Here is a 25,120-nt window from a genome sequence, read left to right on the forward strand (position 1 = left end):
GTTTCCCCACTCCTACACACGAAGCCAGCTGGGTGACCTTGGGCTAGTCACAGTTCTCTTAGAGCCTTCTCAGCCTCACCTGCCTCACAGGGAAGGTCTGTTGTGGGGAGAGGAAGGGAAGGCGATTATAAGCTGGTTTGATTTTCCATTAAGTGGCAGAGAAAGTTGGCATATAAAAACTAACTCTTCTTCTTCTTCTTCTTCTTCATCTTCCTCTTCTTCTTCTTGCAATGGCTATGTTTATTTATTGCTGCAAATCATCCTGAGCACTTCCTTTAGGTGAAAACGTGGCCTGGGTATTTATTTTAAAATAATATAATTAATAAATGAGATGTCTGCCCCCCTCAAAAGCTCTGCTCTCAACAGCTGCCTAGCGTCACCTAATGATAAAGGCAGCTGTGGACCTGTGGGAGCAAAGTTCTGACAAACTTTTTCCATACTCGGTCAGGTTTTCGCCACGTCTCGCTGCCTCTCATCTCCTGGACCAGCTGTAGCAAAGGCTGATAGATGGACGCCCTGCAAATCCTGTCAGAGTTCACTAACGCACACCTGTTCTTCTGCTCAGGAATAGGATAATATTTCTGGCAGCTCCCATAGATCGCTGCCAGGAGTGGTTTTTAACCTCATGTTTTTTTCTCACTCCCCCCCACGGAAATGATCCAATTGCAGTATCATCTGACAGCACGTCAGAAGTTGCCGCATATTGATAGGAGTTTATTAATTTTGGCGTCATGCGTTAGTCGGTCACCAGAACGATCTTCTGCAGAGTTACTCCAGAGGGGTTCCCAACTTTTTGGAGCCCGCTTGCCCCTTTGGAACTCTGATACAATGTGGTGGGCGCAGCCACAACATGTCTGCTCCAGGAGGTGGAGCTAACCACAAAATGATTGGCACGGCTTACCTTCGGTCACACGGTGACCAAAGCAATTTGCCAAAGCAATCTTTTTAAAAAATCTCTGCAGCCAATCAAAAATCTCCAATTGCCAATCAGAAGCCTTGCTGGGCAAAGCCCCACATGGCTCCGCCTACTTCCTAAAAACATTTGGCAGGTGCCAGGAAAGGTGTTGAGGGGTGCCATAGTGCCCACCGGCACCACGGTGAGGACCCCTGCTCCAAAGGATACCAATGGAATTAACTGGAGTAACTGGATAGGATTGCACCGTACATCTCTCACTCGCGTTTTCCCTGAACTGCAGTTAAATGCTATGTCTGTGTGCAGCCTGTTTCTCAGCCTTATACCTCTTGGGGAAGATAAAAAGGCATATTCCTCTCAAGTTCTTGAAGTGAGTGCCAGATACAAATATAAGGGGGGGGGGATGGAAAAAAATGCACTGTTAAAGTAGTTTGCCATTCTTCTTGACCAAAAGTGCAGCCAACTCTTCAGTGATTCACAGAAGAGAGTGTAAAGGTTCATATAGCTTGTCACTTTTTAAACGACTGTAAAAGGAAAATGGGAGTGTGCCACTGTTCTTCCCAGCCGCAATAATTTTAGCCCTACAGGAGTCTAAATGAAGGATAAATAAAGGTGCTTAACCTCTGTCTTTTTTTTTTTTCACTGCTATTGATTTTGATAGGCTAAAAGTGCACCAAGAAACAGGAATTTTTAGGGGAAAAGGCTAGCTGTTAAACCAAATTCTAAAAAATCTTACTCTGTGTCCTGGGAGCATTGTAAGATTGGCCTGCACACCATGTAAGAATGCTATGGATTTTTAAAACATTACAAGGATTTTTTATTATATCAGAAATATAAATTCTTTATAAGAGCCCCGTGGCGCAGAGTGGTAAGCTGCAGTACTGTAGTCCAAGCTCTTCTCACGACCTGAGCTCGATCCTGACAGAAGTCGGTTTCAGGTAGCCGGCTCAAGGTTGACTCAGCCTTCCATCCTTCCCGAGGTCAGTAAAATGAGTTCCCAGCTTGCTGGGGGTAAAGTGTAGATGACTGGGGAAGGCACTGGGAAACCACCCCATAAACATAGTCTGCCTAGTAAGCGTCGTGATGTGACGTCACCCCATAGGTCAGTAATGACCTATTACCTATAAATTCTTTAATAACAAACACGTATTGTGGATTTCTAAAGCCACAACCAATAATCTTTTTGAGCAAAAAACCTTCTAGAGGAGGTTTATATGCTGCAGTGTTGATTTTACAGAACTATTTTGTCTCTGAATGCCCATTTATTTATTTAAAGTATGTCTAGTCCATTTGTCCCCATGATGCCTACAAAAAAGGTTTACACAATGGACAAAAAGCTCACGTAAACAATCATGCTAGAAACACATCAGAATAAGAAGTAACAGCCCAAGACCATATTTAACAGTCCATTAAAAAAACACACACATCAATAACAAGCTACAGAAAGGCCACCAAAACACAGTTGTCTTACATGGGAGATGTCTTGATCGAAAGTATTTCCCTCTACACAGTATGCTTACATGTTTCTCCTTTTTATTCCTTCATTTCTGTTCTTTATGCTCGCAGACCAACCAGTTATGAGCAAAATAAATTCAATACGCTCGGTAATATAAAGATAATCAAACATACAGAAATTGCATGTTTCTCCTGTAAGCACGCCTTTCACCTACTTTCCCGTTTCCGATGTTGTGGGGCTTATTTCTTTGCAACCGATTCCACTCTCGCCCTCTCTTATATTTCATTATCTGAAGCCCACATCGCATGAACACATGAAGCCAAGTGTACTCTTTTTGAAGTGACATACTAGGGGAGGAGCTGCAGTTCAATGGCAGAACATCTGCTTGGCATGAAGAAGGTCCCAGGTTCAATCCCCGGCATCAGAGTGGTCTGAGGCCAAGGAAGCTCCTCTGGCCAGGCCTCTGCAGAGGCTTGAAAGGTCAGGCATCTCCAGTTAAAGGGACTAGGCAAGTAGGTGATGTGAAGGACCTCTACCCGAGACACTGGAGAGCCGCTGCCGGTAGACAATACTGACTTTGATGGATCAAGGGTCTGATTCAGTGAAAAGTAAGAGTATGCTGTTTTACCACCTCAAAGAGTACATGTACTCTTAAAAGAATACAATTGGTAACTGAAACTTGATGTCACTTGCCACTGCTAATTTGCATTGCAGCAAGACATGATCAAAACAGTACGGTTGAGGAACAGTTCCCCAGCTCATCTGATATTTGCACAGGATGGGTCCTTTCACAGATCAGTGGACAGAAGCATTATTAGCATAGCTAGAAAGAATGAAAGAGGAGATTTATTGGAATACAAAATGTAGGAATTCTGAACAGAGCATGACGTAAATCTAGATGTGCCTATGAATTCAGTTGCTTTCTCAGATCCCTTGGCCCATTTTAGAGCTGTTTCATGTTTCGTGTGGCTGCGATGACTACACTGGTGTTCCCTGCAACAAACACATAAAGTGACATGAATGTATACCAAAGACCGTTTTACCATACGTGGGCAGTGGGAGGCATGTGCAGGAATCTTCCTGCCAAAGAGTATTTTCACACAGGGGAGAGAAAACACGTCACAAGTAGTTTGGTATGTTGTGTACACTTTTGTGGGATGCAGTGACAGACCAAGAAAGGAATCTTGGGGTGGTAGTGGATCGCTCGATGAAGATGTCAACCCAATGTGCGGCTGCTGTGAAAAAGACAAATTCCATGCTGGCCATAATTAGACGAGGAATAGAGAATAAAACTGCTGATATCATACTGCCCTTGGACAAATCTATAGTGAGACCACACTTGGAATACTGTGTACAGTTCTGGTCACCACACCTAAAAAAAAGGATATTGCAGAGCTTTGAGAAGATGCAGAAAAGAGCAACTGAAACAATCAGGGGACTAGAGCAACTGCCCTAAGAGGAGCAGTTAAAACGCTTAGGGCTGTTTAGCTTGGAAAGAAGGCACTTAAGGGGAGACATGAGGTGTATGAAATGATGCATGGTATGGAGAGAGTGGACAGGGAGAAGCTGTTCTCCCTCTCTCATAATACCAGAATGCGGGGTCATATACTGAAGCTGGAGGATGAGAGATTCAAAACAGATAAAAGAAAGTATTTCTTCACATAAAGCATAGTTAAATTGTGGAACTCCCTGCCCCAGGATGTAGTGATTGCTGCCAACTTGGAAGGCTTTAACAGGGGAGTGGACAAGGAGGTTAAAGGGAGACATGATAGAGATCTATAAAATTATGCATGGTATGGAGAGAGTGGACAGGGAGAAGCTTTTCTCCCTTTCTTATCATGCCAGAACGTGGGGTCATCTGGTGAAGCTGGAGGGTGAGAGATTCAAAACAGATAAAAGGAAGTATTTCGTCACACAACACAAAGTTAAATGGTGGAACCCCCTGCCCCAGGATGTGGTGATGGCTGCCAACTTGGAAGGCTTTAACAGGGGAGTGGACATGTTCATGGAGGAGAGGGCTATCCATGATCAAAATGGTTACTAGTCATGATGCATACCTATTTTCACTAGTATCGGAGGAGCATGCCTATTATATTAGGGGCTATGGAACACAGGCAGGATCCTACAGTCGTCTTTTTTGTGGGTTTCCTAGAGGCATCTGGTTGGCCACTGTGTGAACAGACTGCTGGACTTGATGGGCCTTGGTCTGATGCAGCATGGTTTTTCTTATGTTATCTTATGTTCTTAAACAGTTTGTGGAACTGGTAAGAGGTGAGGGAGAGATTGTGAAGCTGTTTGCCTTGAACATTTTTAGTGGGAAAATTTAGTACAAGCTTATGCATATTTATTTACAGTTCTCACAACAGGATGCTCTGGGAGATGCCTATGCTTTTTTCTGGTTCCTGGTGTGAGTTTCTTGTAGCAGCATTGCAGAACAGCCGGGGGTGTTCTAAATATAATGTTTTACTTAATGGATAATTGTGGTCCGATTTGAAGGCCCCTGAAGAGGAAGCAAAGCGTTGCTCCATATTTAACACAGTTGAATTTGTGGATCCAGAGGAGCGAGAACATTTCAAAGTTGTATATGCCTGGAAGGCAAAAATCGCACAGCTATATACTAGCCAGTCGCATGCTAGCAGCCGTCCATGAGGAATCTTTAAATTTACCATTTACAAATGGAACCAATCTATAGCGTAATTGAAGTAAGGAGGGGTATTTTTTTCAGGCAGAACTGTAAAAGGATTGGCAGAGTCTGTGCCTGACTTTATAAAGCTTTACTAAAATAAATTCCCTACTAAGATGGGATGTTGAGCCTGCAAGTACATGATAACAATTAACAGTTCATCCGTGCATTAAGCAGCCTGAGGGGCTGGACTTGTGCTGCTTTGGGTTGCGGTAATTCAGAGCATTTCTTTATGCAAAGAACGTCCTGAATACAGTGAGCAAGCACATCAGCATGAGGGCTATTCTTGGTGTCAATTTTCTGGAAAAACAGGGATCCAAACAATTTCTAGAACATTTTCTGATACCCTAAACAGAGCATGATCTGATTTAGCATGTTGACTGTATTTACTGAAATGCAATATGAGGTCCTCTCTGGTAGGGCTGTGCAAAAAAAAAAAAAAAAAAAAAAAAGGTAAATTTTGGGTTTATTGAACCCAATTTTTTGGGGGAAATTCCAAAATAATCCAAATACCCATACCGGTAAATGGTATGGTAAAGTTTACCATGCTTTTCTATGGAGGAGGGGCAACCCCTTCAGGGGCCCATAAAATTGGACCCCCTGTCCCAAACTTAACCAAACTTTGGGATTCGTGCAGGGAGAGTCCCTTGCAGCTATGCTGCAAATTTGGTGACTTTACCTTGAAAAATGCCCCCCCCAGCTCATAAAAAATTCCCATAGGAAAAAGCCTGGGGAAAGCTGACTCAAAAAAAAAAAAATCCGAGTACCTATTCGGCTTTTTTGGTGATCGACTATCTGGCTTAGGCTTGATTCCAAGTTTTAAAAGGCCAAAAAGGCTCTTTTAGGGTTAATTTTCAGTTCAGGTTTACCGATATGCACAGCCCTACTCTCTGGCCATCAGAAAAGGCTATATGGAGAATCATAGGACCTTCATATATAAAATCCATAGGGGGCAGTAGTAGTATGGGAAGAAATTAGGCAAGATGCAGAGAAAAAACTGACTGGATCCAACACATAGAATCATAGAGTTGGAAGGGACCACCAGGGTCATCTAGTACAACCCCCTGCACAATGCAGGAAATTCACAACTACTTCCACTTCACATCCCCAGTAACCCCTATTCCATGCCCAGAAGATGGCAAAAAAATAACTCGTCCAGGATCGCTTGGAAATCTGACCTAGAGGAAAATTGCTTCCTGATCCGAAATGGTGATTTGCATTACTCGGGGCATGTAAGAAATGGCCATTAGAGCCAAACACTGATGCAACCCTTCCTGCCCTCCCTCTCATGATCTCCCTAAGTTCACAGAATCAGGATTGCTATCAGATAATCGACTCTGCTTAAAAACCTCCAAAGAAGTAGAACCCGCCACCTCCTGAGGAAGCCTGAAGAACCGCTTCTTCTTCCGCTGAAGAACCGCTCTATCAGAAAGTTCTTCCTGATGTTTAGCTGAAAACTCTTTTGATTTAATTTCAATCCCTTGGTTCTAGTCCGACCTTGTGGGGGAACAAAAAACAACTTCACACCATAGCATCTTTTTCCTAGCAGTGGGACATTCTTCCGGTATAAGGAGCTTTCCCTGACGGAAGAGGCTCCTTGTTTCAGGGGAAGGGTCTTTGCACTGGAAGAAAATACCACTGCTAGCAGAACAGTTCTGTAGGATCCAACCCATAAAGAGGACAGACACTTAATATGGAGTATTCTTTTCTGTTAATATCCTTCTCACATGGTGTAAAGGTAATCTGACAGGGTCAAAAATGCCTGGTAGGTAGGGAATAGCCAGGCACATCAGCAGTTTCATCAAATTCAAAAACACTGCAATACCCAGATATGGTATTCATAGGATATTATTGATAGGTGAAGAGATACTTGCCCCAATGTTGATGTCTGACTTCCCCAGTGGCCTTCCCAACAGAAGAAAAGTTGAGTCTGAATTCTCCTTAAAAGCATCAGTCTGTTGTATTGCTTAAGATGGCATGGCTCCATGAAAGCAGTGCATCATTAAAGATGACCTCGAGTTCATGCAGTGATACCTTGTTCCTGTTCATGCTCTCATTTGTGAGTCAGTGTGTCTTTTGTAGCTCAGTACAGCCACAGGAATATACTATTGGGTGCTTCTAATGTTTGAAAAAGTAAGTTTGTAAACTGTATGGATGCTATATGTCTGGTGAAGTCTTAGAAGGTGGATTGGGGAGGATATGGTTGGTGAAGCAGGCATGTGTGGGTGTTGGTGATATCAGACGTATTCTATAGGATACATTTTCAACATTCCAACCCATATTCTCAACATTCCAGCCCATATTCTCAACATTCCAGGCCATATTCTCAACATTCCAGGCCATATTCTCAACATACCAGCCCATATTCTCAACATTCTCTCTGATGTGACCAGTGGGTAGAACCTAGGGCACAGTTGTGGAGACACTTTTCCAGTTTGGTTCCAAAAGGCTACACACACACACACACACACACACACACACACACACACACACACAGAATCCATTATGGTTAAATCCAAGTAGTCAATGTAATGGGAGTTTCCCTTGTGTATTCTAAACAAATGAATTGGGCAGTTTTAAATGCTCAATCTTTTTTCCTTGTTTCTCCCTGGGCCTGCGTACTTGACTGCCTTTTATTATTTAACTATCCTTTTAATCTTATTCTCCCTATTCAGTTCTCATATGCCTTACCAAACTAATGATGTGTTCAGGGTGCAGCCTCATACATTGGAACAAACTGCAGGCATATGAGAACCAAATGTGATTTGAAAGGAGAAATTGCCTTCTTCAATGTGCACAGGAAATGCACATCAGCTCCGTAAAAACTATACACACACACACACACACACACACACACACACACAGGCATATCTGAAGTGAACAATAGAGTCGAATATACCCTGTCAATTTGGAAATATATCTGGAAAACAATTATTTGCTATCTAGAGGATTGTCCTTGCTGTAGTAAACTATTCTCTACCTAGTTTGTACGGTAGCCCCTTGCTCGTTACATATTTTAATCTCCAGGTAGCTTTTTTGAAGTTAAAAAAAAATTATATGAAAAGCAGACTGTTGTGGATTATATTTCAGCAAAGTATCAATTGGGTTAGATTTGTTCAATTTATGCATCTTAATACTCCAATCTGCCTGTAAGAAAAATGGAATAATACAATTTTGTTGTTATGAGTTTTGAGCGTTCGGTGAAAGAAAGTCATCATTGACAATGGAGTCGGGAATGAGTCCTGGGGCGGAAGATTTCTCAAGGAATATATTCCGCGGTGATAAGAAACTGTCCCTTTCAATCGCTGCCAGTCAAGTGAATGCCCTCTGTGCTGTTAAATAAAAAAGTATGTAAACAAGCAACAACAGAAACCAGATTTGCCAGTTTGCTGGCCGTGCTCAGTTCAATTTAGGAAAACAAATCAAAGTACGGGAATCTGTCAGAGCTATTTAAATACTGCTCAGTACCAACACCCCTTTTAAAATCACAATTATTTAGTTTTCCAGCAAAATGCCTGTATTATTACGGCAGTCTGAGGAGGAGACAGACCCGGTGTCTTCTCTGATGATTCTGCAGTTCGTTGCCCGAACTTTCTGCATTGCTGGGCAAAGGAAGAGGGGGCTAGGGGGCTCTTGTTTGGGCACAGCCCGACCTCTTGGGCCTGGAGTGTGTGTGTGTGTGGGGTTGTGTCTGTACTACCCACAACTGTGCAACAGTGTGTCCTTCCTCCCCCACCCCCACTCGCCCATACACACACCTACTATTCATACTCTGGTACTGAAGCCAGGAAATTGCTATTTTTAGTATGTGACAAATCTGAGTTGTAGACTGAGCTGAAGGGTGTTATTTATTTATTAATTAAAATGTTTACAACCACCTTTTCTTTTGGCTTAAGGCTAAACTGCCTGTAATATAGATGCATCTCTTCAAGTACTGTTTTATCAGTTTATATCATTTATCACACTCTTCCTCCCTGAGAAGAGCCCCGTGGCGCGGAGTGGTAAGCTGCAGTACTGCAGTCAAAGTTCTGCTCACAACCCGAGTTCGATCCCGACGGAAGTCGGTTTCAGGTAGCCGGCTCAAGGTTGACTCAGCCTTCCATCCTTCCGAGGTTGGTAAAATGAGTGCCCAGCGTGCTGGGGGTAAAGTGTAGACGGCTAGGGAAGGCAATTGCAAGTCACCATGTAAACAAAGTCTGCCTAGTAAATGTCGTGATGTGACATCACCCCGTGGGTCAGTAATGACCTGGTGCTTGCACAAGGGACTATCTTTACCTTTTCCTCCATGAATCACAGGACAGCATTCATGGCCTTTTCTCATTCTATCCCCAAAACAGCTCTTTGAGGAAGATCTGGTTGGAGAGAGAGCTTCATAGCAGAGAGGGGGTATGAACCTGGGTCTCTATGCTCCTAATCCAATGCTCTAACAACTACACCACACTGGCTTCTTATAGGAGCCCCACTTTCCATGATAAGAGGTTCACATATGAGATGGAAGACCAAAATAATATGGCAACTATTAATAGAAGTGCAGCTATTAACATCTGTTGGTGATCTTGATACCCTTTCTAGTGTTCCAGAGATATAACGAAAGCTCGTTTTGCACAGACCCCATAGATTAGTAAGGTTGCCAACCTCCAGGTGGTGGCTGGAGATCTCCCACTATTCCAACTGATCTCCAGAGATTAGTTCCCCTGGAGAAAATGGCCCTTTGGCACTTGGACTCTATGGCTTTGAAGTCCCTCCCCTCCCCATACCCTACCCTCCTCAGGCTTCGCCCCCAAAATCTCCAGATATTTCCCAACCTGGAGCTGGCAAACCTACCCTTGCCCCCTGTGAGGTGGGCAGGAGTCACCAGAAGCCAACTATCCAAGCCAAAGATAGAGTGGCCTCAAGGGGCAGCCAGAGACTGCTCTTCTTTTCTCTCCTCCTTCAGGGAGTGGAGCTGTGGATGATTGGGGCCCCTCCCAGTGTGGGGCTCCGGCCAGCTGCTCCTGTCTCCCATTGGCATGTTTAATTTCTTGCATCCAGTATTATGAAGGATCTCAACAGACGTTCGTTGAAAACAAGTTACCTCTTGGCCTCCTTACTTTGAGACCATCAGTGGACTTCTGAGGATTTGTTTCTCTTCATCTCTGAGACTGGCATCTTTCTTCTGTTTTAAAACAAGTTACATCAATGCAGAGCGAATTCGGTTGTGGGCCAGTTCCTTCATATTTAAAATCTGTTTGATGGATGGCAATTAAAAAGGGTTGCCAGCTCCAGGTTGGGAAATACCTGGAGGCTTTCAGGGCGGAGTCTGAGGAGGGCAGGGTTTGGGGAGGGGAAGGACTTCAATGCCATAGAGTCCAACTGCCAAAGCTGCCATTTTCTCCAGGTGAACGGCTCTCTATCAACTGGAGATCAGTTGCAATAGTGGGAGATCTCCAGCTAGTACCTGAAGGTTGGCAACCCTCAATTAAAATCACTTTTCATGGGGGCATTCCATCTTACTCCTAGCTGCTTGTCTTTCTGGTGTCAGAAATCAATATTGCAGCTTTGAGGGGTGGGGAAACAAAGAACCAGACCATGAGGAAAGGTGGGGGGAAGTCTGAAGTTGGTGCGTGCCCGCAATGAATTATTGAACAACCTAATTTTGAAAGCTCAAAAATCCTGGCGGCATTAACGCATCTGCATCTCACTGTCAGATTCAAATAATTGGCTGCGAAGAAAACATCTGCTATTCATATTTACAGTGGCTTTTTTAAAAAAAAGTTATCGTTTGATTTACCTGTTTTCTTGTTATGATTTTGTTACACTTACGACAAAGAACTTAAACCCTTTTTTTGATAGCTAGGCAAGATACGTTGCAGAGATGAAGGGTAGCACTACTGTTTGATTCAGGAAAGAAAAAAAGACATCAGGAGGGGTTGGATTTTTTTTTTTTTTTTAGAAAAACATGAACCGCGTGGGGAGTGGGGGTTGGGAGAATTTTTTTCTTCCCCTCGCCCAAAACATCTGAATTTGGGATGACTCTGGAAATGGTTACGCAGAACTTTCAGGACTACGAACGAAAGTACAACTTCACACCACGCGTAATTAATGCGTAGGGTTCTTTGCTGCTCGTTGGGGTTCTTGACGGCTTTAGAAGGGCCTTCAAAATAATTAGACAAATTAATTGGCCGTGCAGCTGTATCATAATGCAGAGGGAATACTTTGGGAGATGGACGCCCCCGCTATGCTTCTGAGTTTGCGCCTGTGCGACCTGACCTGGTAACCAGCGGAGGTGGCACAACACCAGACTCCAGCCTGGGGTCCCCAGGCACTGGCAGCCACCCAGGATGTCCATGGTTGCTGTGCAGAGGCAAACCTGGCCCTAAGAGTGTGCGGCTGTCCTTGATGAGAGCCAGGGCCTTTTTGGCCATGGCTCCAGCCTGGTGGGATGCTCTGTCTGGTGACATCAGGGCCCTGCGGGAACTTACAGAGTTCTGCAGGGCTTGCAAGCCGGAACTATTCTGCCAGGCCTATAGTTGAGGTCAGCCGCGGGCATTAGAGCTGCTGGCCTCCCTCCCCTCCCTCCCCCTTCCTGCTCAGGCTATATACCCCATCATCTGAGGGGGTGGGCTGCCGCCTATCTCGGCCAATATGATTGACTAGAATTTTTGGTGCCCTCTGAGATTCTTGGGGTTTATTTTAAATTAGGATTTTGCTGTTTTAAATTCAGAAATTAACTTTAATCTTAATATTATTTATGTGTTTTAAATTATCTTACCCGCCCTGAGCCTGGCTTTGGCTGGGGAGGGCAGGCTGCAAACCACAAAATAAGGAAACAAACAAAGCTTAGCACATATTGTCTTCCATCTTTTGGATGTTTGAATTCCTCCATACGACATTTAAATGTACAGTATGTGCAGTTCCCACAGGGGAACATGCCTCTCTGGTAAGCTCACTCCTGATAAAACTTACTGGGAAGGGATTCCCTAGATGTGATATATATACATTTAAAAAATTGTTGGTTTTATAAGAACATCTAATCTGAGCGACCCGCTTCTACACAGTGATACATGTTTGCTGCCCCTCCATCTTTATATTTTTTAGTCTGTAAACTCTTATTCATTGTCAGCTGTTCAGTGGTCTATGTTTTTATGTTCTGGCTGGGATTGTAATGCCTTGGTTTTAATTAACAATTTGTTTTGTTAATTTTGTTTTTATTAATTTTTTGTAAGCTGCCTTGGGCAGATTCCTTGGGAGAGGGCAGTCTAAAAATTGTCTAGGCAAATACAAGCACAGCCAGATATTTTATTTATTTGTTTGTTTGTTTGATTGATTGATTGATTGATTTGTAGCCGCCCTCCCCTGGCAAAACCAGGCTCAGCAATTCAATGAATGACCATGCTGTGGCAACGTAGCTAACAAACACAGCTATCCAGCACAAAGCTCATGCAACAATGCTATATTCTACATACACTAAACAACATACCTGTCTCACTAACCTATTAGAGTTTTTTGAAAGCGTCAATAAGCATGTGGACAGGAATGAGCCTGTGGATAGTGTGTATTTGGATTTCCAAAAAGCTTTTGACAAAGTCCCCCACCAAAGACTGCTAAGCAAACTTCATAGTCACGGGATAAGAGGACAAGGCCTCTTATCGATTGAGAGCTGGCTGAAAAATAGGAAGCAGAGAGTAGGAATCAATGGTCAGTTCTCACAATGGCGGGATATGAGCAGTGGGGTGCCTCAGGGATCTGTGTTGGGACCGGTGCTTTTCAACCTGTTCATCAATGACCTGGAGTTGGGGTTAAACAGTGAAGTAGCCAAGTTTGCAGATGACACCAAATTATTTAGGGTGGTTAAAACAAAATTGGACTGTGAAGAGCTCCAGAAGGATCTCTACTTACTGGAAGAATGGGCATTAAAATGGAAAATGAGATTCAATGTGAGTAAGTGTAAAGTGATGCATATTGGGGCAAAAAATCCCAACTTCACATATACACTGATGGGATCTGTGCTGGCAGCGACAGACCAAGAAAGGGATCTTGGGATGGTGGTGGATAGCTCAATGAAGATGCCAACCCAGTGTGCAGCTGCTGTAAAAAAGGCAAATTCCATGCTGGCCATAATTAGACGAGGAATAGAAAATAAAACTGCTGATATCATATTGCCCTTGTACAAATCTATGGTGAGACCACACTTGGAATACTGTGTACAGTTCTGGTCACCACACCTAAAAAAGGATATTACCGAGCTTGAGAAGGTGCAGGAAAGAGCAACCAAAATGATTAGGGGACTAGAGCACCTGTCCTATGGGGAGCGGTTAAGACGCTTAGGGCTGTTTAGCTTGGAAAGAAGGTGGCTGAGGGGAGACATGATAGAGGTCTATAAAATTATGCATGGTTTGGAGACAGTGGACAGGGAGAGGTTTTTCTCCCTCTCCAGTAATACTAGAACACAGGGTCATCTGCTGAAGCTGGAGGGTGAGAGATTCAAAACAGATAAAAGGAAGTATTTTTTCACACAACGCATAGTTAAATTGTGGAACTCCCTGCCCCAGGATGGGGTGATGGCTGCCAGCTTGGAGGGCTTTAAGAGGAGAGTGGACATATTCATGGAGGAGACGGGTATTCATGGCTATTAGTTAGAATGGATACTAGTCATGCTGCATACCTATTCTCTCTAGTATCAGAGGAGCATGCCTATTGTTTTGGGTGCTGAGGAACACGGGCAGGATGGTGCTGCTGCAGTCGTCTTGTTTGTGGCTTCCTAGAGGCACCTGGTTGGCCACTGTGTGAGCAGACTGCTGGACTTGATGGGCCTTGGTCTGATCCAGCAGGGCCTTTCTTATGTTCTTAACAATTCCAAAAACAATTCTAAACACAATCACAAACCTCAACAGAGGGAAAGCACAATAGACATCATAAACCATACATGCTAATGTATATCTACATAAATATCCAGTCTGTCACCCTAAGATTCACGGTAAGCCCTAAGTCCGGAGGTCGCGGAGGCTGTCCAACATACAACAGTCCTGCGCAGAACAGCAATGACGTCTGCAGGCAGCCGGACTGAGGCAAAGTTTCAAGCCGTGGATAGATGGAAATTCCACTTGGATGGTTTACTGTGTCTATTGTGCTTTCCCTCTGTTGAGGTTTGTGATTGTGTTTAAATGTTTTTGGAATTGTTGTTTAGTGTATCTAAAACCAGGCTCAGGGCAGGTGTAACTAGGCAGGTACTAGCTGGAGGTCTCCTGCTATTACAACTGATCTCCAGCCGATAGAGATCTGTTCACAGAAAATGGCCACTTCGGCAATTGGACTCTATGGCATTGAAGTCCCCCCTCCCAAAACCCTCCTTAGGCTCCACCCCAAAAATCTCCAGGTATTTTCCAACCCGGAGCTGGCAACCCTACCCTCTCTGTCAATCTTTAGGAGGCCACTGAAGACAGTTTTACTTAGGACTTCATTGGACTGTTTTAGTTTTTTTGATCTATTAACAGTCCCAAAGGGAGTTTTTAAAAATTGTGACCTTTTATGCGTTTTTATCATTGTTCTTTTCATTATGTTGCTCTGGTTGTGTTTTTATAGTGGTTTTGTTTATATTGTAAGGTGCCTTAAGTTCCTCAAGGGAGAAAGGCGGCTAATAATTACTTGAAATAAATAAAATAAAATACAATAAAGCAAGAGGCTCCCAGAAATATTGAGGGCATTCTGGATTCCATATTGGGGAGGGGGGGGGGAGCATGTGAAAGAAGCCTAATTGATAGGGTTTTGTTTTTCATCCAGCAGTTAATGAACTACTGCTTCTCTGAAGCGCCTTTGGCTCTGGTTCATACTGGTGTGCTCAGCACCTTGTGAATGATTTTCTAAATAACTTTTCAAGTACAGAACTGCTGAAGTATTCCAGGAGAGCCCTTGAAAATCCAATTAACGTAAGGGAACCATTTTAATTTGAAGCATCAGATTGCTGCTGTCTTCGCTGAGTGGCTCACATGAGCAACTGTGTTTCTTCCCGGCCCCTTCAGGAAATAAGAAATATTCCAAGTGATCTCAGAAAATATTAAGAAAACGTGATGCCCTGTATAAGTGCAGAACTCTCCTGGCGTGTTTTTCTGTTTTAATATGAAACGTCTTGACGCACGATGCTTATTTGAGACAAGTTTGAAGCAGAGACGAATATTACTTTTCGCTATCTGTTGGAGGTGGAAATGAAAGCCTGTAGCGCGGGCAGATCTTATTGGCAATATCGTAAGCAATGCGGAGAGAGCAAGGAAGTGTCAGGAACGCTTCCACTGCTCTGCTGTGTTTCTCTTTCTGGAAGGTTGAGAATTGAATTTGCACTCCTTTTTTTGTCTCGGCGTAAATGCCGGCAGTGGTTCTGTCGTGATTTTGATTAGTGAGCAATCACTATGGCTATAGTTTCTTCAGTTACACAAAATAAACCAATGATATCAGTATAAATGAAGATTTTTTGAAGAATTGGGATCCCATCATGAATTGAGTAACATACTTATGAAGTTACCTGGATATCTGCTTAAGACGTGGAAAGTTGTCAGAAGCATCGTGGGATAGCCATAGAGCACCAATTCTTCAAAAAATCTTCAGTAAAGGGATCTGAAAAAAAGAAGAAGAACAGAAGATTAATCATATTAATTTATCATTTATGGACTATTACTTATCAACTGAAGAAAGTTGTATGAAACAGGACATTTACCGGAAGCTTGTCTGTGAATGGTCCTGAAATATTTTGTTTACATGTCTTTGTGAAGGAACAAAAGACTAATACAGTATTGCATTTATACTGATATCATTGGTTTATTTTGTGTAACTGAAGAAACTATAGCCATAGTGATTGCTCACTGTTGAATAACTATAAATTGCAATCCAAGTTCTGTTTATAATTGTGATTTTGATTAGGGCTGTCAACTGACTGAAGAAAATGTGATGATTAATCACTGGCTTTTTAAGCAAGTAGTTCAGGGGCTCCCCAACCTGTTTTGAACCTGGGGGCACCTTTGGAATTCTGACACAGCGTAATGGGCACAGCCACAGGAAGTGGCGTCAGCGTCAAAATGGCTGCCACAGGAAGTGGCGTCAGCGTCAAAATGGCTGCCACAGGAAGTGGCGTCAGCGTCAAAATGGTTGCCACAGGAAGTGGAGTCAGCGTCAAAATGGCTGCCACAGGAAGTGGAGTCAGCGTCAAAATGGCTGCCACAGGAAGTGGAGTCAGCCTCAAAATGGCTGCCACAGGAAGTGGCGTCAGCGTCAAAATGGCTGCCACAGGAAGTGGAGTCAGCGTCAAAATGGCTGCCACAGGAATAGGGTTGTCAGGTCCCTTTTCACCACCGGCAGGAGGATTTGGGGGCAGAGCTTAAGGAGGGTGGGGTTTGGGGAGAGTTGACTTTTGAAAATTTTATTGGTTTTTATAATATAAATTTTCCATGTTGACAAACAACAATAAAAGTAATATAAAAACTAAATCATAAGTAATGTTGTTATAATTATTTAAGTACTTAATAAAATAAAAAATAAAGGAAAATTTGTTGACTTCCCCATCATCTCCGTCCGCCTCTTAATAAAGTATTCTATCCCATCGTGATATGATCTGATCTTAATTATTCTTATATCTCAGTTAAGTTTCAATCACAATATTCTATTAATATAATTTATTACACTTCTTTATGTTAGCAATGTCATCTAGATCAGATTAAAAGCTACTCTTCCATTTTCCCCAGTCCTAGTTCATATTCACAATATTTCATCCAAGCCTCCCATTCCCCCATAAATTGAACATTGTCCTTTTGGTTTAAAGTAGCTGTAAGTTTTGCCCTTTCCACCAGTTCAAACATTTTCATAACCCAGTCTTTTTTTCCAGAGGAGGGCGGGGTTTGGGGAGAGGAGGGGCTTAAATGCCATAGAGTCCAATGGCCAAAGCAGCCATTTTCTCCAAGGGAACAGGTCTCTATCGGCTGGAGATCCGTTGTAATAGCAGGCGATCTCCAGCCACCACCTGGAGGTTAGCAACCCTACACAGGAAGTGGAGCCCGCCACAAAATGGCTGCCACATCTTAACCTTCTTTCACAGAGTGAAGATCCTTGCTTTTAAAAATCTGCCCTACCAATCAAATCTTCAATGGCCCCTCATAAACCATACTGAGCAAAAGCCCTACCTGGTCCCACCCACTTCCTAAAAACCCTTGGTAGGCACCAGGAAAGGTGCTGGTGGGTCCCATGGCCGCCTCAGGCACCGTGTTGGAGACTCCTGAGGTAATCAATGAAGTGATTTGCCGAGGACCACAATCTCAGTGCAGTTAACATCCTTGTAGGTGAAGAAAACGTTTGTTTTATTTCGCAGGTTTTCATGCTGCCGCGCCAAAGTCCTGCTCGACACGACTTACAACTAAAATAAGAAGTTATCAATATATATAAAAAAGAAGACATTAAAACCAGCCCAGGGCCATAAAACACCATAAAACTATCCATGAAATAGACCTCAGTTCAGAAACGGATAGGACATAAGACACGAATGATGACGTGATCTGTAATTTACATACTGAAAGAAATGCGGTTAGTCTTTCAGGTGCCACTGGACTTTTTCACGTGCCACCATGGAGGAGAGGCAGTGTGGCGTAGTGGTTAAGAGCGGTGGTTTGGAGAGGTGGGTTCTGATCTGGAGATCCGGGTATGATACCTGAAGCGGTGGAGGCTAATCTGGTGAATTTGATTTGTTTCTCCACTTCTACACATGAAGCCAGCTGGGTGACCTTGGGCTAGTCACAGCTCTCTCAGCCCCACCTACCTCACAAGGTGTCTGTTGTGGGAAGGGGAAGGGAAGGTGATAGTAAGCCGGTTTGATTCTTCCTTAAGTGGTAGAGAAAGTCAGCATATAAAAACCAACTCTTCTTTTGTTTTATTTTGCTCTAACAGGCAAATGTGTCTACGCACTTTGCTGCCATCATAGAACAGCTGGAAAGATAAAAAACCCATATTAAAAGCCCGGGTTTGAGAGTAAGAAAATATGTTAGAGGTTCCAGTTTAACAGTGTCAGGACCCAAATGTGTGAAAATTGAGACCAGAAAGGAGAAGAGAAAAGGCTTCATGACCAAGACAACACACTTTGAACAGGAGGTTTTGAGTGCCTGTAAATAGCTGTGGTGGGAAGTGCCGTCAAGTCACAGCTGACATATGGCCACCCTGTTGGGGTTTTTAAGGCAAGAGGTGTCCAGATGTGGTTTGCCAATGCCCACCTCCGTGTGGGCTGAGAGAGCTCTAAGAGAACTGTGACTGGCCCAAGGTCACCCAGCAGGCTTCATGCGGAGGAGTGGGGGAATCAAACCCGGTTCTCCAGATCAGAGTCTGCCGCTCTTAACCACTACACCATGCTGGGAAATATTCAGCTACGAAAATCCTTGGAGGCCTTAGGGAAATCCTCTAATTGTTGCCGCTTGCTTCCCTGCCTTCATGACATCCTTAATGATACCACTCCAGCCTCCCGATGGTTGTGATGGCAATAGTGCTTCGTTGCAGACCCGGAGTTTTGCTGTGCTGCAAGGAACAATCTCCGGGTAAATCAATTTGTCATTTGGCAGCTGATGGCCGCTTCCTGACAGCCTCTTCCTTTCCTTCCAGCTGTTCTGAGAGCATGTGCTGATGGAGGTGCTAATCGCCTGTATCACATCACAGAAGGAAGCTGTGAAAGGTACATTTATAATAATCTGTTCTGATAATTTCCTCCCTTTTACCTTCACAATGTGTGTTGATGATCTTATGTTTACAACTTTCCAAGTTCTCCTCTTCTTCTCCCCCCGCCCTCTGTGGGCAAAATTATGTGTGTCATCTGTGACATGGGGATGCCGCTAAAAATGGCATATCTGTGTTGGCATTACTCTCTCTCAATATCTTGTGTCCTGACACCATTACTTTCTGTGGCCGTCAGCAGTACGGAGCAGGGAGATGAACAGATGCCCAATGTGCTGATGTCACAATGCAGAAATGTTTTAGTTCATCATGGGGGAGAGGGGGAAGAACCCAACATGGGATGCTATTTTTGGCAGCATCCCTGTGTGGCCTGTAACATTTAGTTTCTCCATTCATCACAAGTGTAGTGTTAAATTGGGCCTGGAGAGCCCTTTAGAGGTAACTTGTTCTGAAAAAAACACAACTCGAAAAACTCCTCTCTGAAGAAAATTCACAGGTCACAAGTAATGTTGCTAAGTTCTGTGCTTTTGTATATAAAGTTTGCCACAAATACAATGAAAATTTTTTAAATGAATTTGAATCTCAAATTTTATATTCATATTTTTTACTGTATTTTATTTTTATTTTAGCTTCTATAGATTTATTTATAGATTCCATTGTCATTGGAATTATACAAGTGGTAAAATGGTCTTACTGTTATCATGAATTAGTCTTCTGGTGTTGCCCTATTGAAAATTGCTTTCTTCCTTACTTGAATGTTTTATATATATAAATATGCATTTTACTGATCAAAGACCGTAATGATACTAAAAGTTAGAGGTAACTTGCAGGGCCTTCTTAAGCAGGGTTACACTCTTCTAAGTCTCTTTGAAATCGGGAAGTTTAGAAAAGTATATCTGTACCTAGGATTGTCTTGTAAATGCACAAAAACAAGATGCAGCCACCCAGAAATGGTTTTTGATGTGGTGACGCTGCAGCGCTTAACATTTGAAAACCTACACCAAAGCTCAAATATTTAGTTGGTTGTTTTCGAAGGAATTATGGTCGTTTATGCATGGAAGTTTGACCTGAGGTTTGTTGCTCGCTGGACCCACACTTCCTTGTTGGGAATCTATGCACCAGCAGTCTCCAAGCTCAAACCAAGAAGCATTTGAGTCCTCACCCCTTGAAAGAAGAGGAGGGAGAAAACTCTGAAGGAAGAAGGGGGGAAAGGTGCACAGCACCAGGGGCTGCAAGACATTTTTATGACAAATTGCAGCTACTACATGAACATACAAAATAGTTGTAACCAAAGTTCAAAGAAATTGTGAGATATGTATTGCAGTAGCCATATACCATATTTTTCGCTCCATAAGATTCACTTTTTTCCTCCTCAAAAGTGAGGGGAAATGTCTGTGCGTCTTATGGAGTGAATGCCGGCTGGGCTCGTGCGTGTCGGGACGGTGCGAGCCAGCATTCCCCGCCCGATGGCCAGCTGGGAGGCAGGCGGGGCGCACAGAGCCGGCTGGGCGCATGTGCGTCGGGACGGCGCGAGCCGGCGTTCCCTGCCCCGACAGCCAGCTGGGAGGCGGGCGGGGCCACACAGAGCCGGCTGGGCGCATGCGCCGGCTCTCTCTGTCCCGACGCACACGCTCCCAGCCGGCTCTGTGCGGCATGCGCCCAGCCGGCATTCACTCCATAAGACAAGTTTTTAGAGGAGGAAAACAAGATTTTTTCTTGTTTTCCTCCTCTAAAAACTAGGTGCGTCTTATGGTCAGGTGCGTCCTATGGAGCGAAAAATACGGTAATATAATATACACAAAACCACAACAGTAAACCACAACAGTGACGGTATGCCAGCTAATGTCCCATTTCGCTATCTCTTCTTTGGACTGTAATCTTGGGATTCTACAACAACAAAAATATAACAAGTACCTTCACATAATATATACATATAACCAATTTACAACCAGGTTGCATAGAACTTACTGTCACTATTATCCAAACTGAAGAAAATTATCCTTTGTGACATACAGGTCTGTAATAAATGAAATAAAGCACTCACTAGTCAGTAGCCAAGAAATCAGGAGGAGATTGAGACTGGGAAGGGCAGCCATGAAGGAGTTAGAAAAGATTTTGAAGTGCAATGATGTTCCACTGGCCACCAAGATTAGATTAATTCATTCCATCGTATTCCTTATTACCATGTATGGGTGTGAAAGCTGGACATTGAAGAAAGCTGATAGGGAGAAAATAGATTCCTTTGAAATGCAGTGTTGGAGGAGAGTGTTACGGATACCGTGGACTACCAAAAAAAAAAAAAATCAGTGGATTATAGATCAAATCAACTCTGAACTGACCCTAGAAGCTAAAATTACTAAACTGAGGCTGTCGTATTTTGGTCACATCATGGGACGACAAGAGTCACTGGAAAAGACAGTCATGCTAGGCAAAGTTGAGGGCAGCAGGAAAAGAGGAAGACCCAACAAGAGATGGACTGACTCAATAAAGGAAGCCTCAGCCCTCAATTTGCAAGATCTGAGCAAGGCTGTCAAAGATAGGACATTTTGGAGGACTTTCATTCATCGGGTCGCCATGAGTCGGAAGCGACTTGTTGGCACTTAACACATACACAATCAGTTGGCAAGCACACATGTAAATAAAATCTCTCAAACCCAGTTTAAAAACTCACAGTTCAGAACAGGGAAGCCATAAATTCAAAAAGGCATATGCAGTCTGGAAGCAGCGTCAAGAAAACGCCGGCAAAACACGCAGGGAGACCGAGGCGACTTCTGACGGCCGGGAAAGGCATGCACAATTAAAACGAAGCCCCGAAGCAGCCGGGATGGGGGCGACCATGAGGGGAACTGCCCTCCATATATGGCCACAGGCTTAAAGCACAGAGAGCAAGTAAGGGGGATGGTGATGGGAACAGTCAGCAGCCTCCATTTCTGAGCCGAGCCCTTAACTGCCGAGTGATTTGGTTATTCTGTGCTAACCCTTTAAAGTGGTATTTAAATCCTCATCCAGGAATACAGGTAAGGAATCATGGCTGTTATCACCCTCGCACTCTGTTTTGCATAATGGCTCTCACTATAGCAATTAGGGGAGTGATTTGTACCTAAGAGGTATTGCGCCCGTGTTAAAAAAAAAAAAATCCTTTCGCCTTCTGCATTTAATAATTTAGCATCACTGCGTAAGCGCACAACTTCCAAAAGCACAGAGATGTGTGGGTTTTTTTTTTTTAATCCTGTAGTTGGCTCTTAATTTTTTCGACGCTCGGATGCTGCTTTCCTCGTTGACATTTTGACTTGGTCCTCTACTCCTGCCTTAAACAGCAGAAGTTCGGTCCTCTGAGCTGCCGCTCTTGATTTCTTAACAACACATTTTGAACTCAGGAAGAGCTAAGGGGCCAGCCACACTGTTTCTGCCTGCTGGTTCTTTCAGACAGGAAACGAGAGAGGCCAGCGTGGTGCAGTGGAAAAGAGCGGTGGTTTGGAGCAGTGGACTCTGATCTGGAGAACCGGGTTTGATTCCCCACTCCCCCACACGAGCAGCAGATGCTAATCTGGTGAACCAGGTTGGTTTCCGCACTCCTCCACATGAAGCCAGCTGGGTGACCTTGGGCTAGTCACAGCTCTCTTAGTAAGAGAGGTTTGTAAGCCGGCTTGATTGTTCCTTAGGGGTAGAGGAAGTCGGCATATACAAACTAACTCCTCCTCCTCCTCCTCCTCCTCCTCCTCCTCTTCTTCTTCTTGAATTATTTTAACACTGGGATCTTTCTTTACAGAACTTCCAGTGTTACATTCTGAACTGGGACCTCAGCCACTTAGTTGAGTTATCAGCTGTGCCGAGATCTCACTCAGAGCTGTTCCTTTAAAATGCACTCCATCTTTTAAGTCCTCTTTCCTGGGGGACATGAAGGGTTGAACTCAATTTTTAATATTTGGGAAGGGTTTTTTTTTTAGAAATTTATGTTCAGATTTATAGCAGTAATCACTGTTGTAAGTTTTTTAAAAACTATTCGATTCCATCACAATTGATCTTATAATATTCTCTGACGTTATTATCGCGTTTATCAGGTATTATATAGGGTATCTTATGCTTTTTGTGCAGATGTATCCTTATGATAATCACCACTGTTCCGCTACTTACTGCTCATAATTGTTGCTATCATCATTCATTGCTTATTATATCATTGTTTACTATATGTATATTTTTCTTCTCTTTTTCTTTTGATGTACTTGTAATTGTTGTTGCAATATGGTTTTTATTTTTTTTTATTTTTTCCTATTCTGTTTATATTTATAAAAATGTAATCTGATTTTTTTTAAAATTAAAGTGCGAAGTCTGACCTGAGAGGAGTAGCTTGCAGGGGAGAAGGCGGTCTAAGAGACACGCTAAAGATATGTCCTCGTGATTATGGACTGTGCTGGGCAATATAGGAAGCCCTGGCCAGTTGAACTTGGCTTTGGGGCCTATCCTTAGTCTCTGTATGACGACCTTATTCCAAGCCTCTCCCTCTCTGCACATGCACAGTTACCTTTCTCCTCCAAACTATTAAGGAAAAGTCATGTGCTCCAAGACATGGTTACATCTAATCCACGAAAGATAATATGGTACAGTTGTTAGAGTGTTGGACTGTGACGAGAAGAAGAAGAGCTGGTTTTTATATGCTGACTTACTCTACCTTTTAAGGAGAATCAAACCTCACAGTAGAGAAAGGGCCTACCTAGAAGTAGAAAATATTTCTTAAAAGGATAGAGAACATAGGGGTATACAAACCAACTCTGCTTCTGCTTCTGCTTCTTCTGCGTGGTGTAGTGGTTAAGAGCGGTGGTTTGGAGCAGTGGACTCTGGCCCCCACTCCTCCACATGAGCGGCGAAGGCTCATCTGCTGAACTGGATTTGTTTCCCCACTCCTCCACATGAAGCCAGCTGGGTGACCTTGGGCTAGTCACACTCTCTCAGCCCCACCTACCTCACAGGGTATCTGCTTTTTCTTCTTCTGCTGCTGCTGTTTCTTTGTCTTCTTCTGCTTCTTCGTCTTCATCTTCTTCTGCTTCTGCTGGGTTCATGGAAGGTCCGTGATGCAGACGGGAGGAAACACAAGCACCCCCCTGTTGCTGTATGCCAAAGAACCCGTTCATATAGGTTTCTGCAGTGCCCATCTGTCTGCTGTACTAGATTTTGCAATACATTTACGCACATTCTCTTTTTTTAAATGGAGACTATAGAAATGTAGAGTGAAAGAGAATGAAGAAGTGCGGCACTAGTCCTTGGGATGAGATGCCTTCCTTTGGTTGGACAAGTCATACTGGTACTCTCTTCAAGATGTACGCCAATGATGCTTAGCCTCCCAATGTTGGTGAAGTGGAATAGCGATGCTACTTGATATCACTTAGATTTCTGTACTGCCTTTCTGCCTTTATTTCTGGCCCAAGGCAGCTTACAGCAATAGCAATTATAATGAGACACGATTGAAAAGTGTGCCAGCACTAGAAATGAGATATTAAAACTGTTTAGTGATGTGGTGCGATGTGTCTAAACATCAAGTCTCAAAGAGCATAAGAGCCCTGCTGGATCAGAGCGTCTTGTTTAGTAGTGTCATGTTTCCGAGTGTTGGCCATTCTGGTGTTGCTAGGAAGCCTCCAAGCAGTGTGTGGGGGTGGGGGTGGGGGGGAGATGCCTCGGCACCTGTTCTCCTAGCAGTTGTCCACCCAAGCAGTCACAGGGTGAAGGGCCTTTCCCAGAGATCTTGATATATGGGGAGGTTCCTATCTGCTGTCTACAGCCCGTGAGATCATAGAATCATAGAGTTGGAAGGGACCACCAGGGTCATCTAGTCCAACTCCCTGCACAATGCAGGAAATTCACAAGTGCCTCCCCCCACACCCCCAGTGACCCCTAATTCATGCCCAGAAGATGGCCAAGATGCCCTCCCTCTCATGATCTGCTGAAGGTCATAGAATCAGCATGGCTGACAGATAGCCATCTAGCCTCTGCTAGCCACCTCCTGAGGAAACCTGTTCCACTGAGGAACTGCTGTAATCATTAGAAAATTCTTCCTAATGTAGATGGAAACTCCTTTGATTTAATTTCAACCCATTGGTTCTGGTTCGACCTTCTGGGGCAACAGAAAACAACTCAGCACCATCATCTCTATGAGAGCCCTTCAAGTACTTGAAGATGGTTATCATATCCCCTCTCAGTCTTCTCCTCTTCAGGCTAAACGTACCCAGCGCCTTCAATCTTTCCTCATAGGACTTGGTTTCCAGACCCCTCACCATCTTTGTTGCCCTCCCCTGGAGATGTGCTCGCACAAAGGCTTGCTACCAATTGCAGCTGTGGAGTCTTGTGAGCACAGAGATTTCTTCTTCTGCGTGAATAGCAAGTGTGGCATGGGCAGTGGGAAATG

The 25,120-nt window shown here is 43.7% G+C and overlaps 1 protein-coding gene across 1 annotated transcript in view; it reads left to right on the plus strand.

Moving 5' to 3' along the window:
* Positions 1 to 25,120, plus strand: part of TPK1 (thiamin pyrophosphokinase 1) — a 361,399-nt gene that overhangs the window by 99,422 nt on the left and 236,857 nt on the right. The window contains exon 4 of the mRNA XM_056857037.1: positions 18,655 to 18,724. Within this exon, the coding sequence (XP_056713015.1) occupies positions 18,655 to 18,724 (70 nt within the window). The remainder of the gene's footprint in view (positions 1 to 18,654; positions 18,725 to 25,120) is intronic.

This window comes from Euleptes europaea, chromosome 11 (genome assembly GCF_029931775.1).
Source record: "Euleptes europaea isolate rEulEur1 chromosome 11, rEulEur1.hap1, whole genome shotgun sequence".
Taxonomy (NCBI): domain Eukaryota; kingdom Metazoa; phylum Chordata; class Lepidosauria; order Squamata; family Sphaerodactylidae; genus Euleptes; species Euleptes europaea.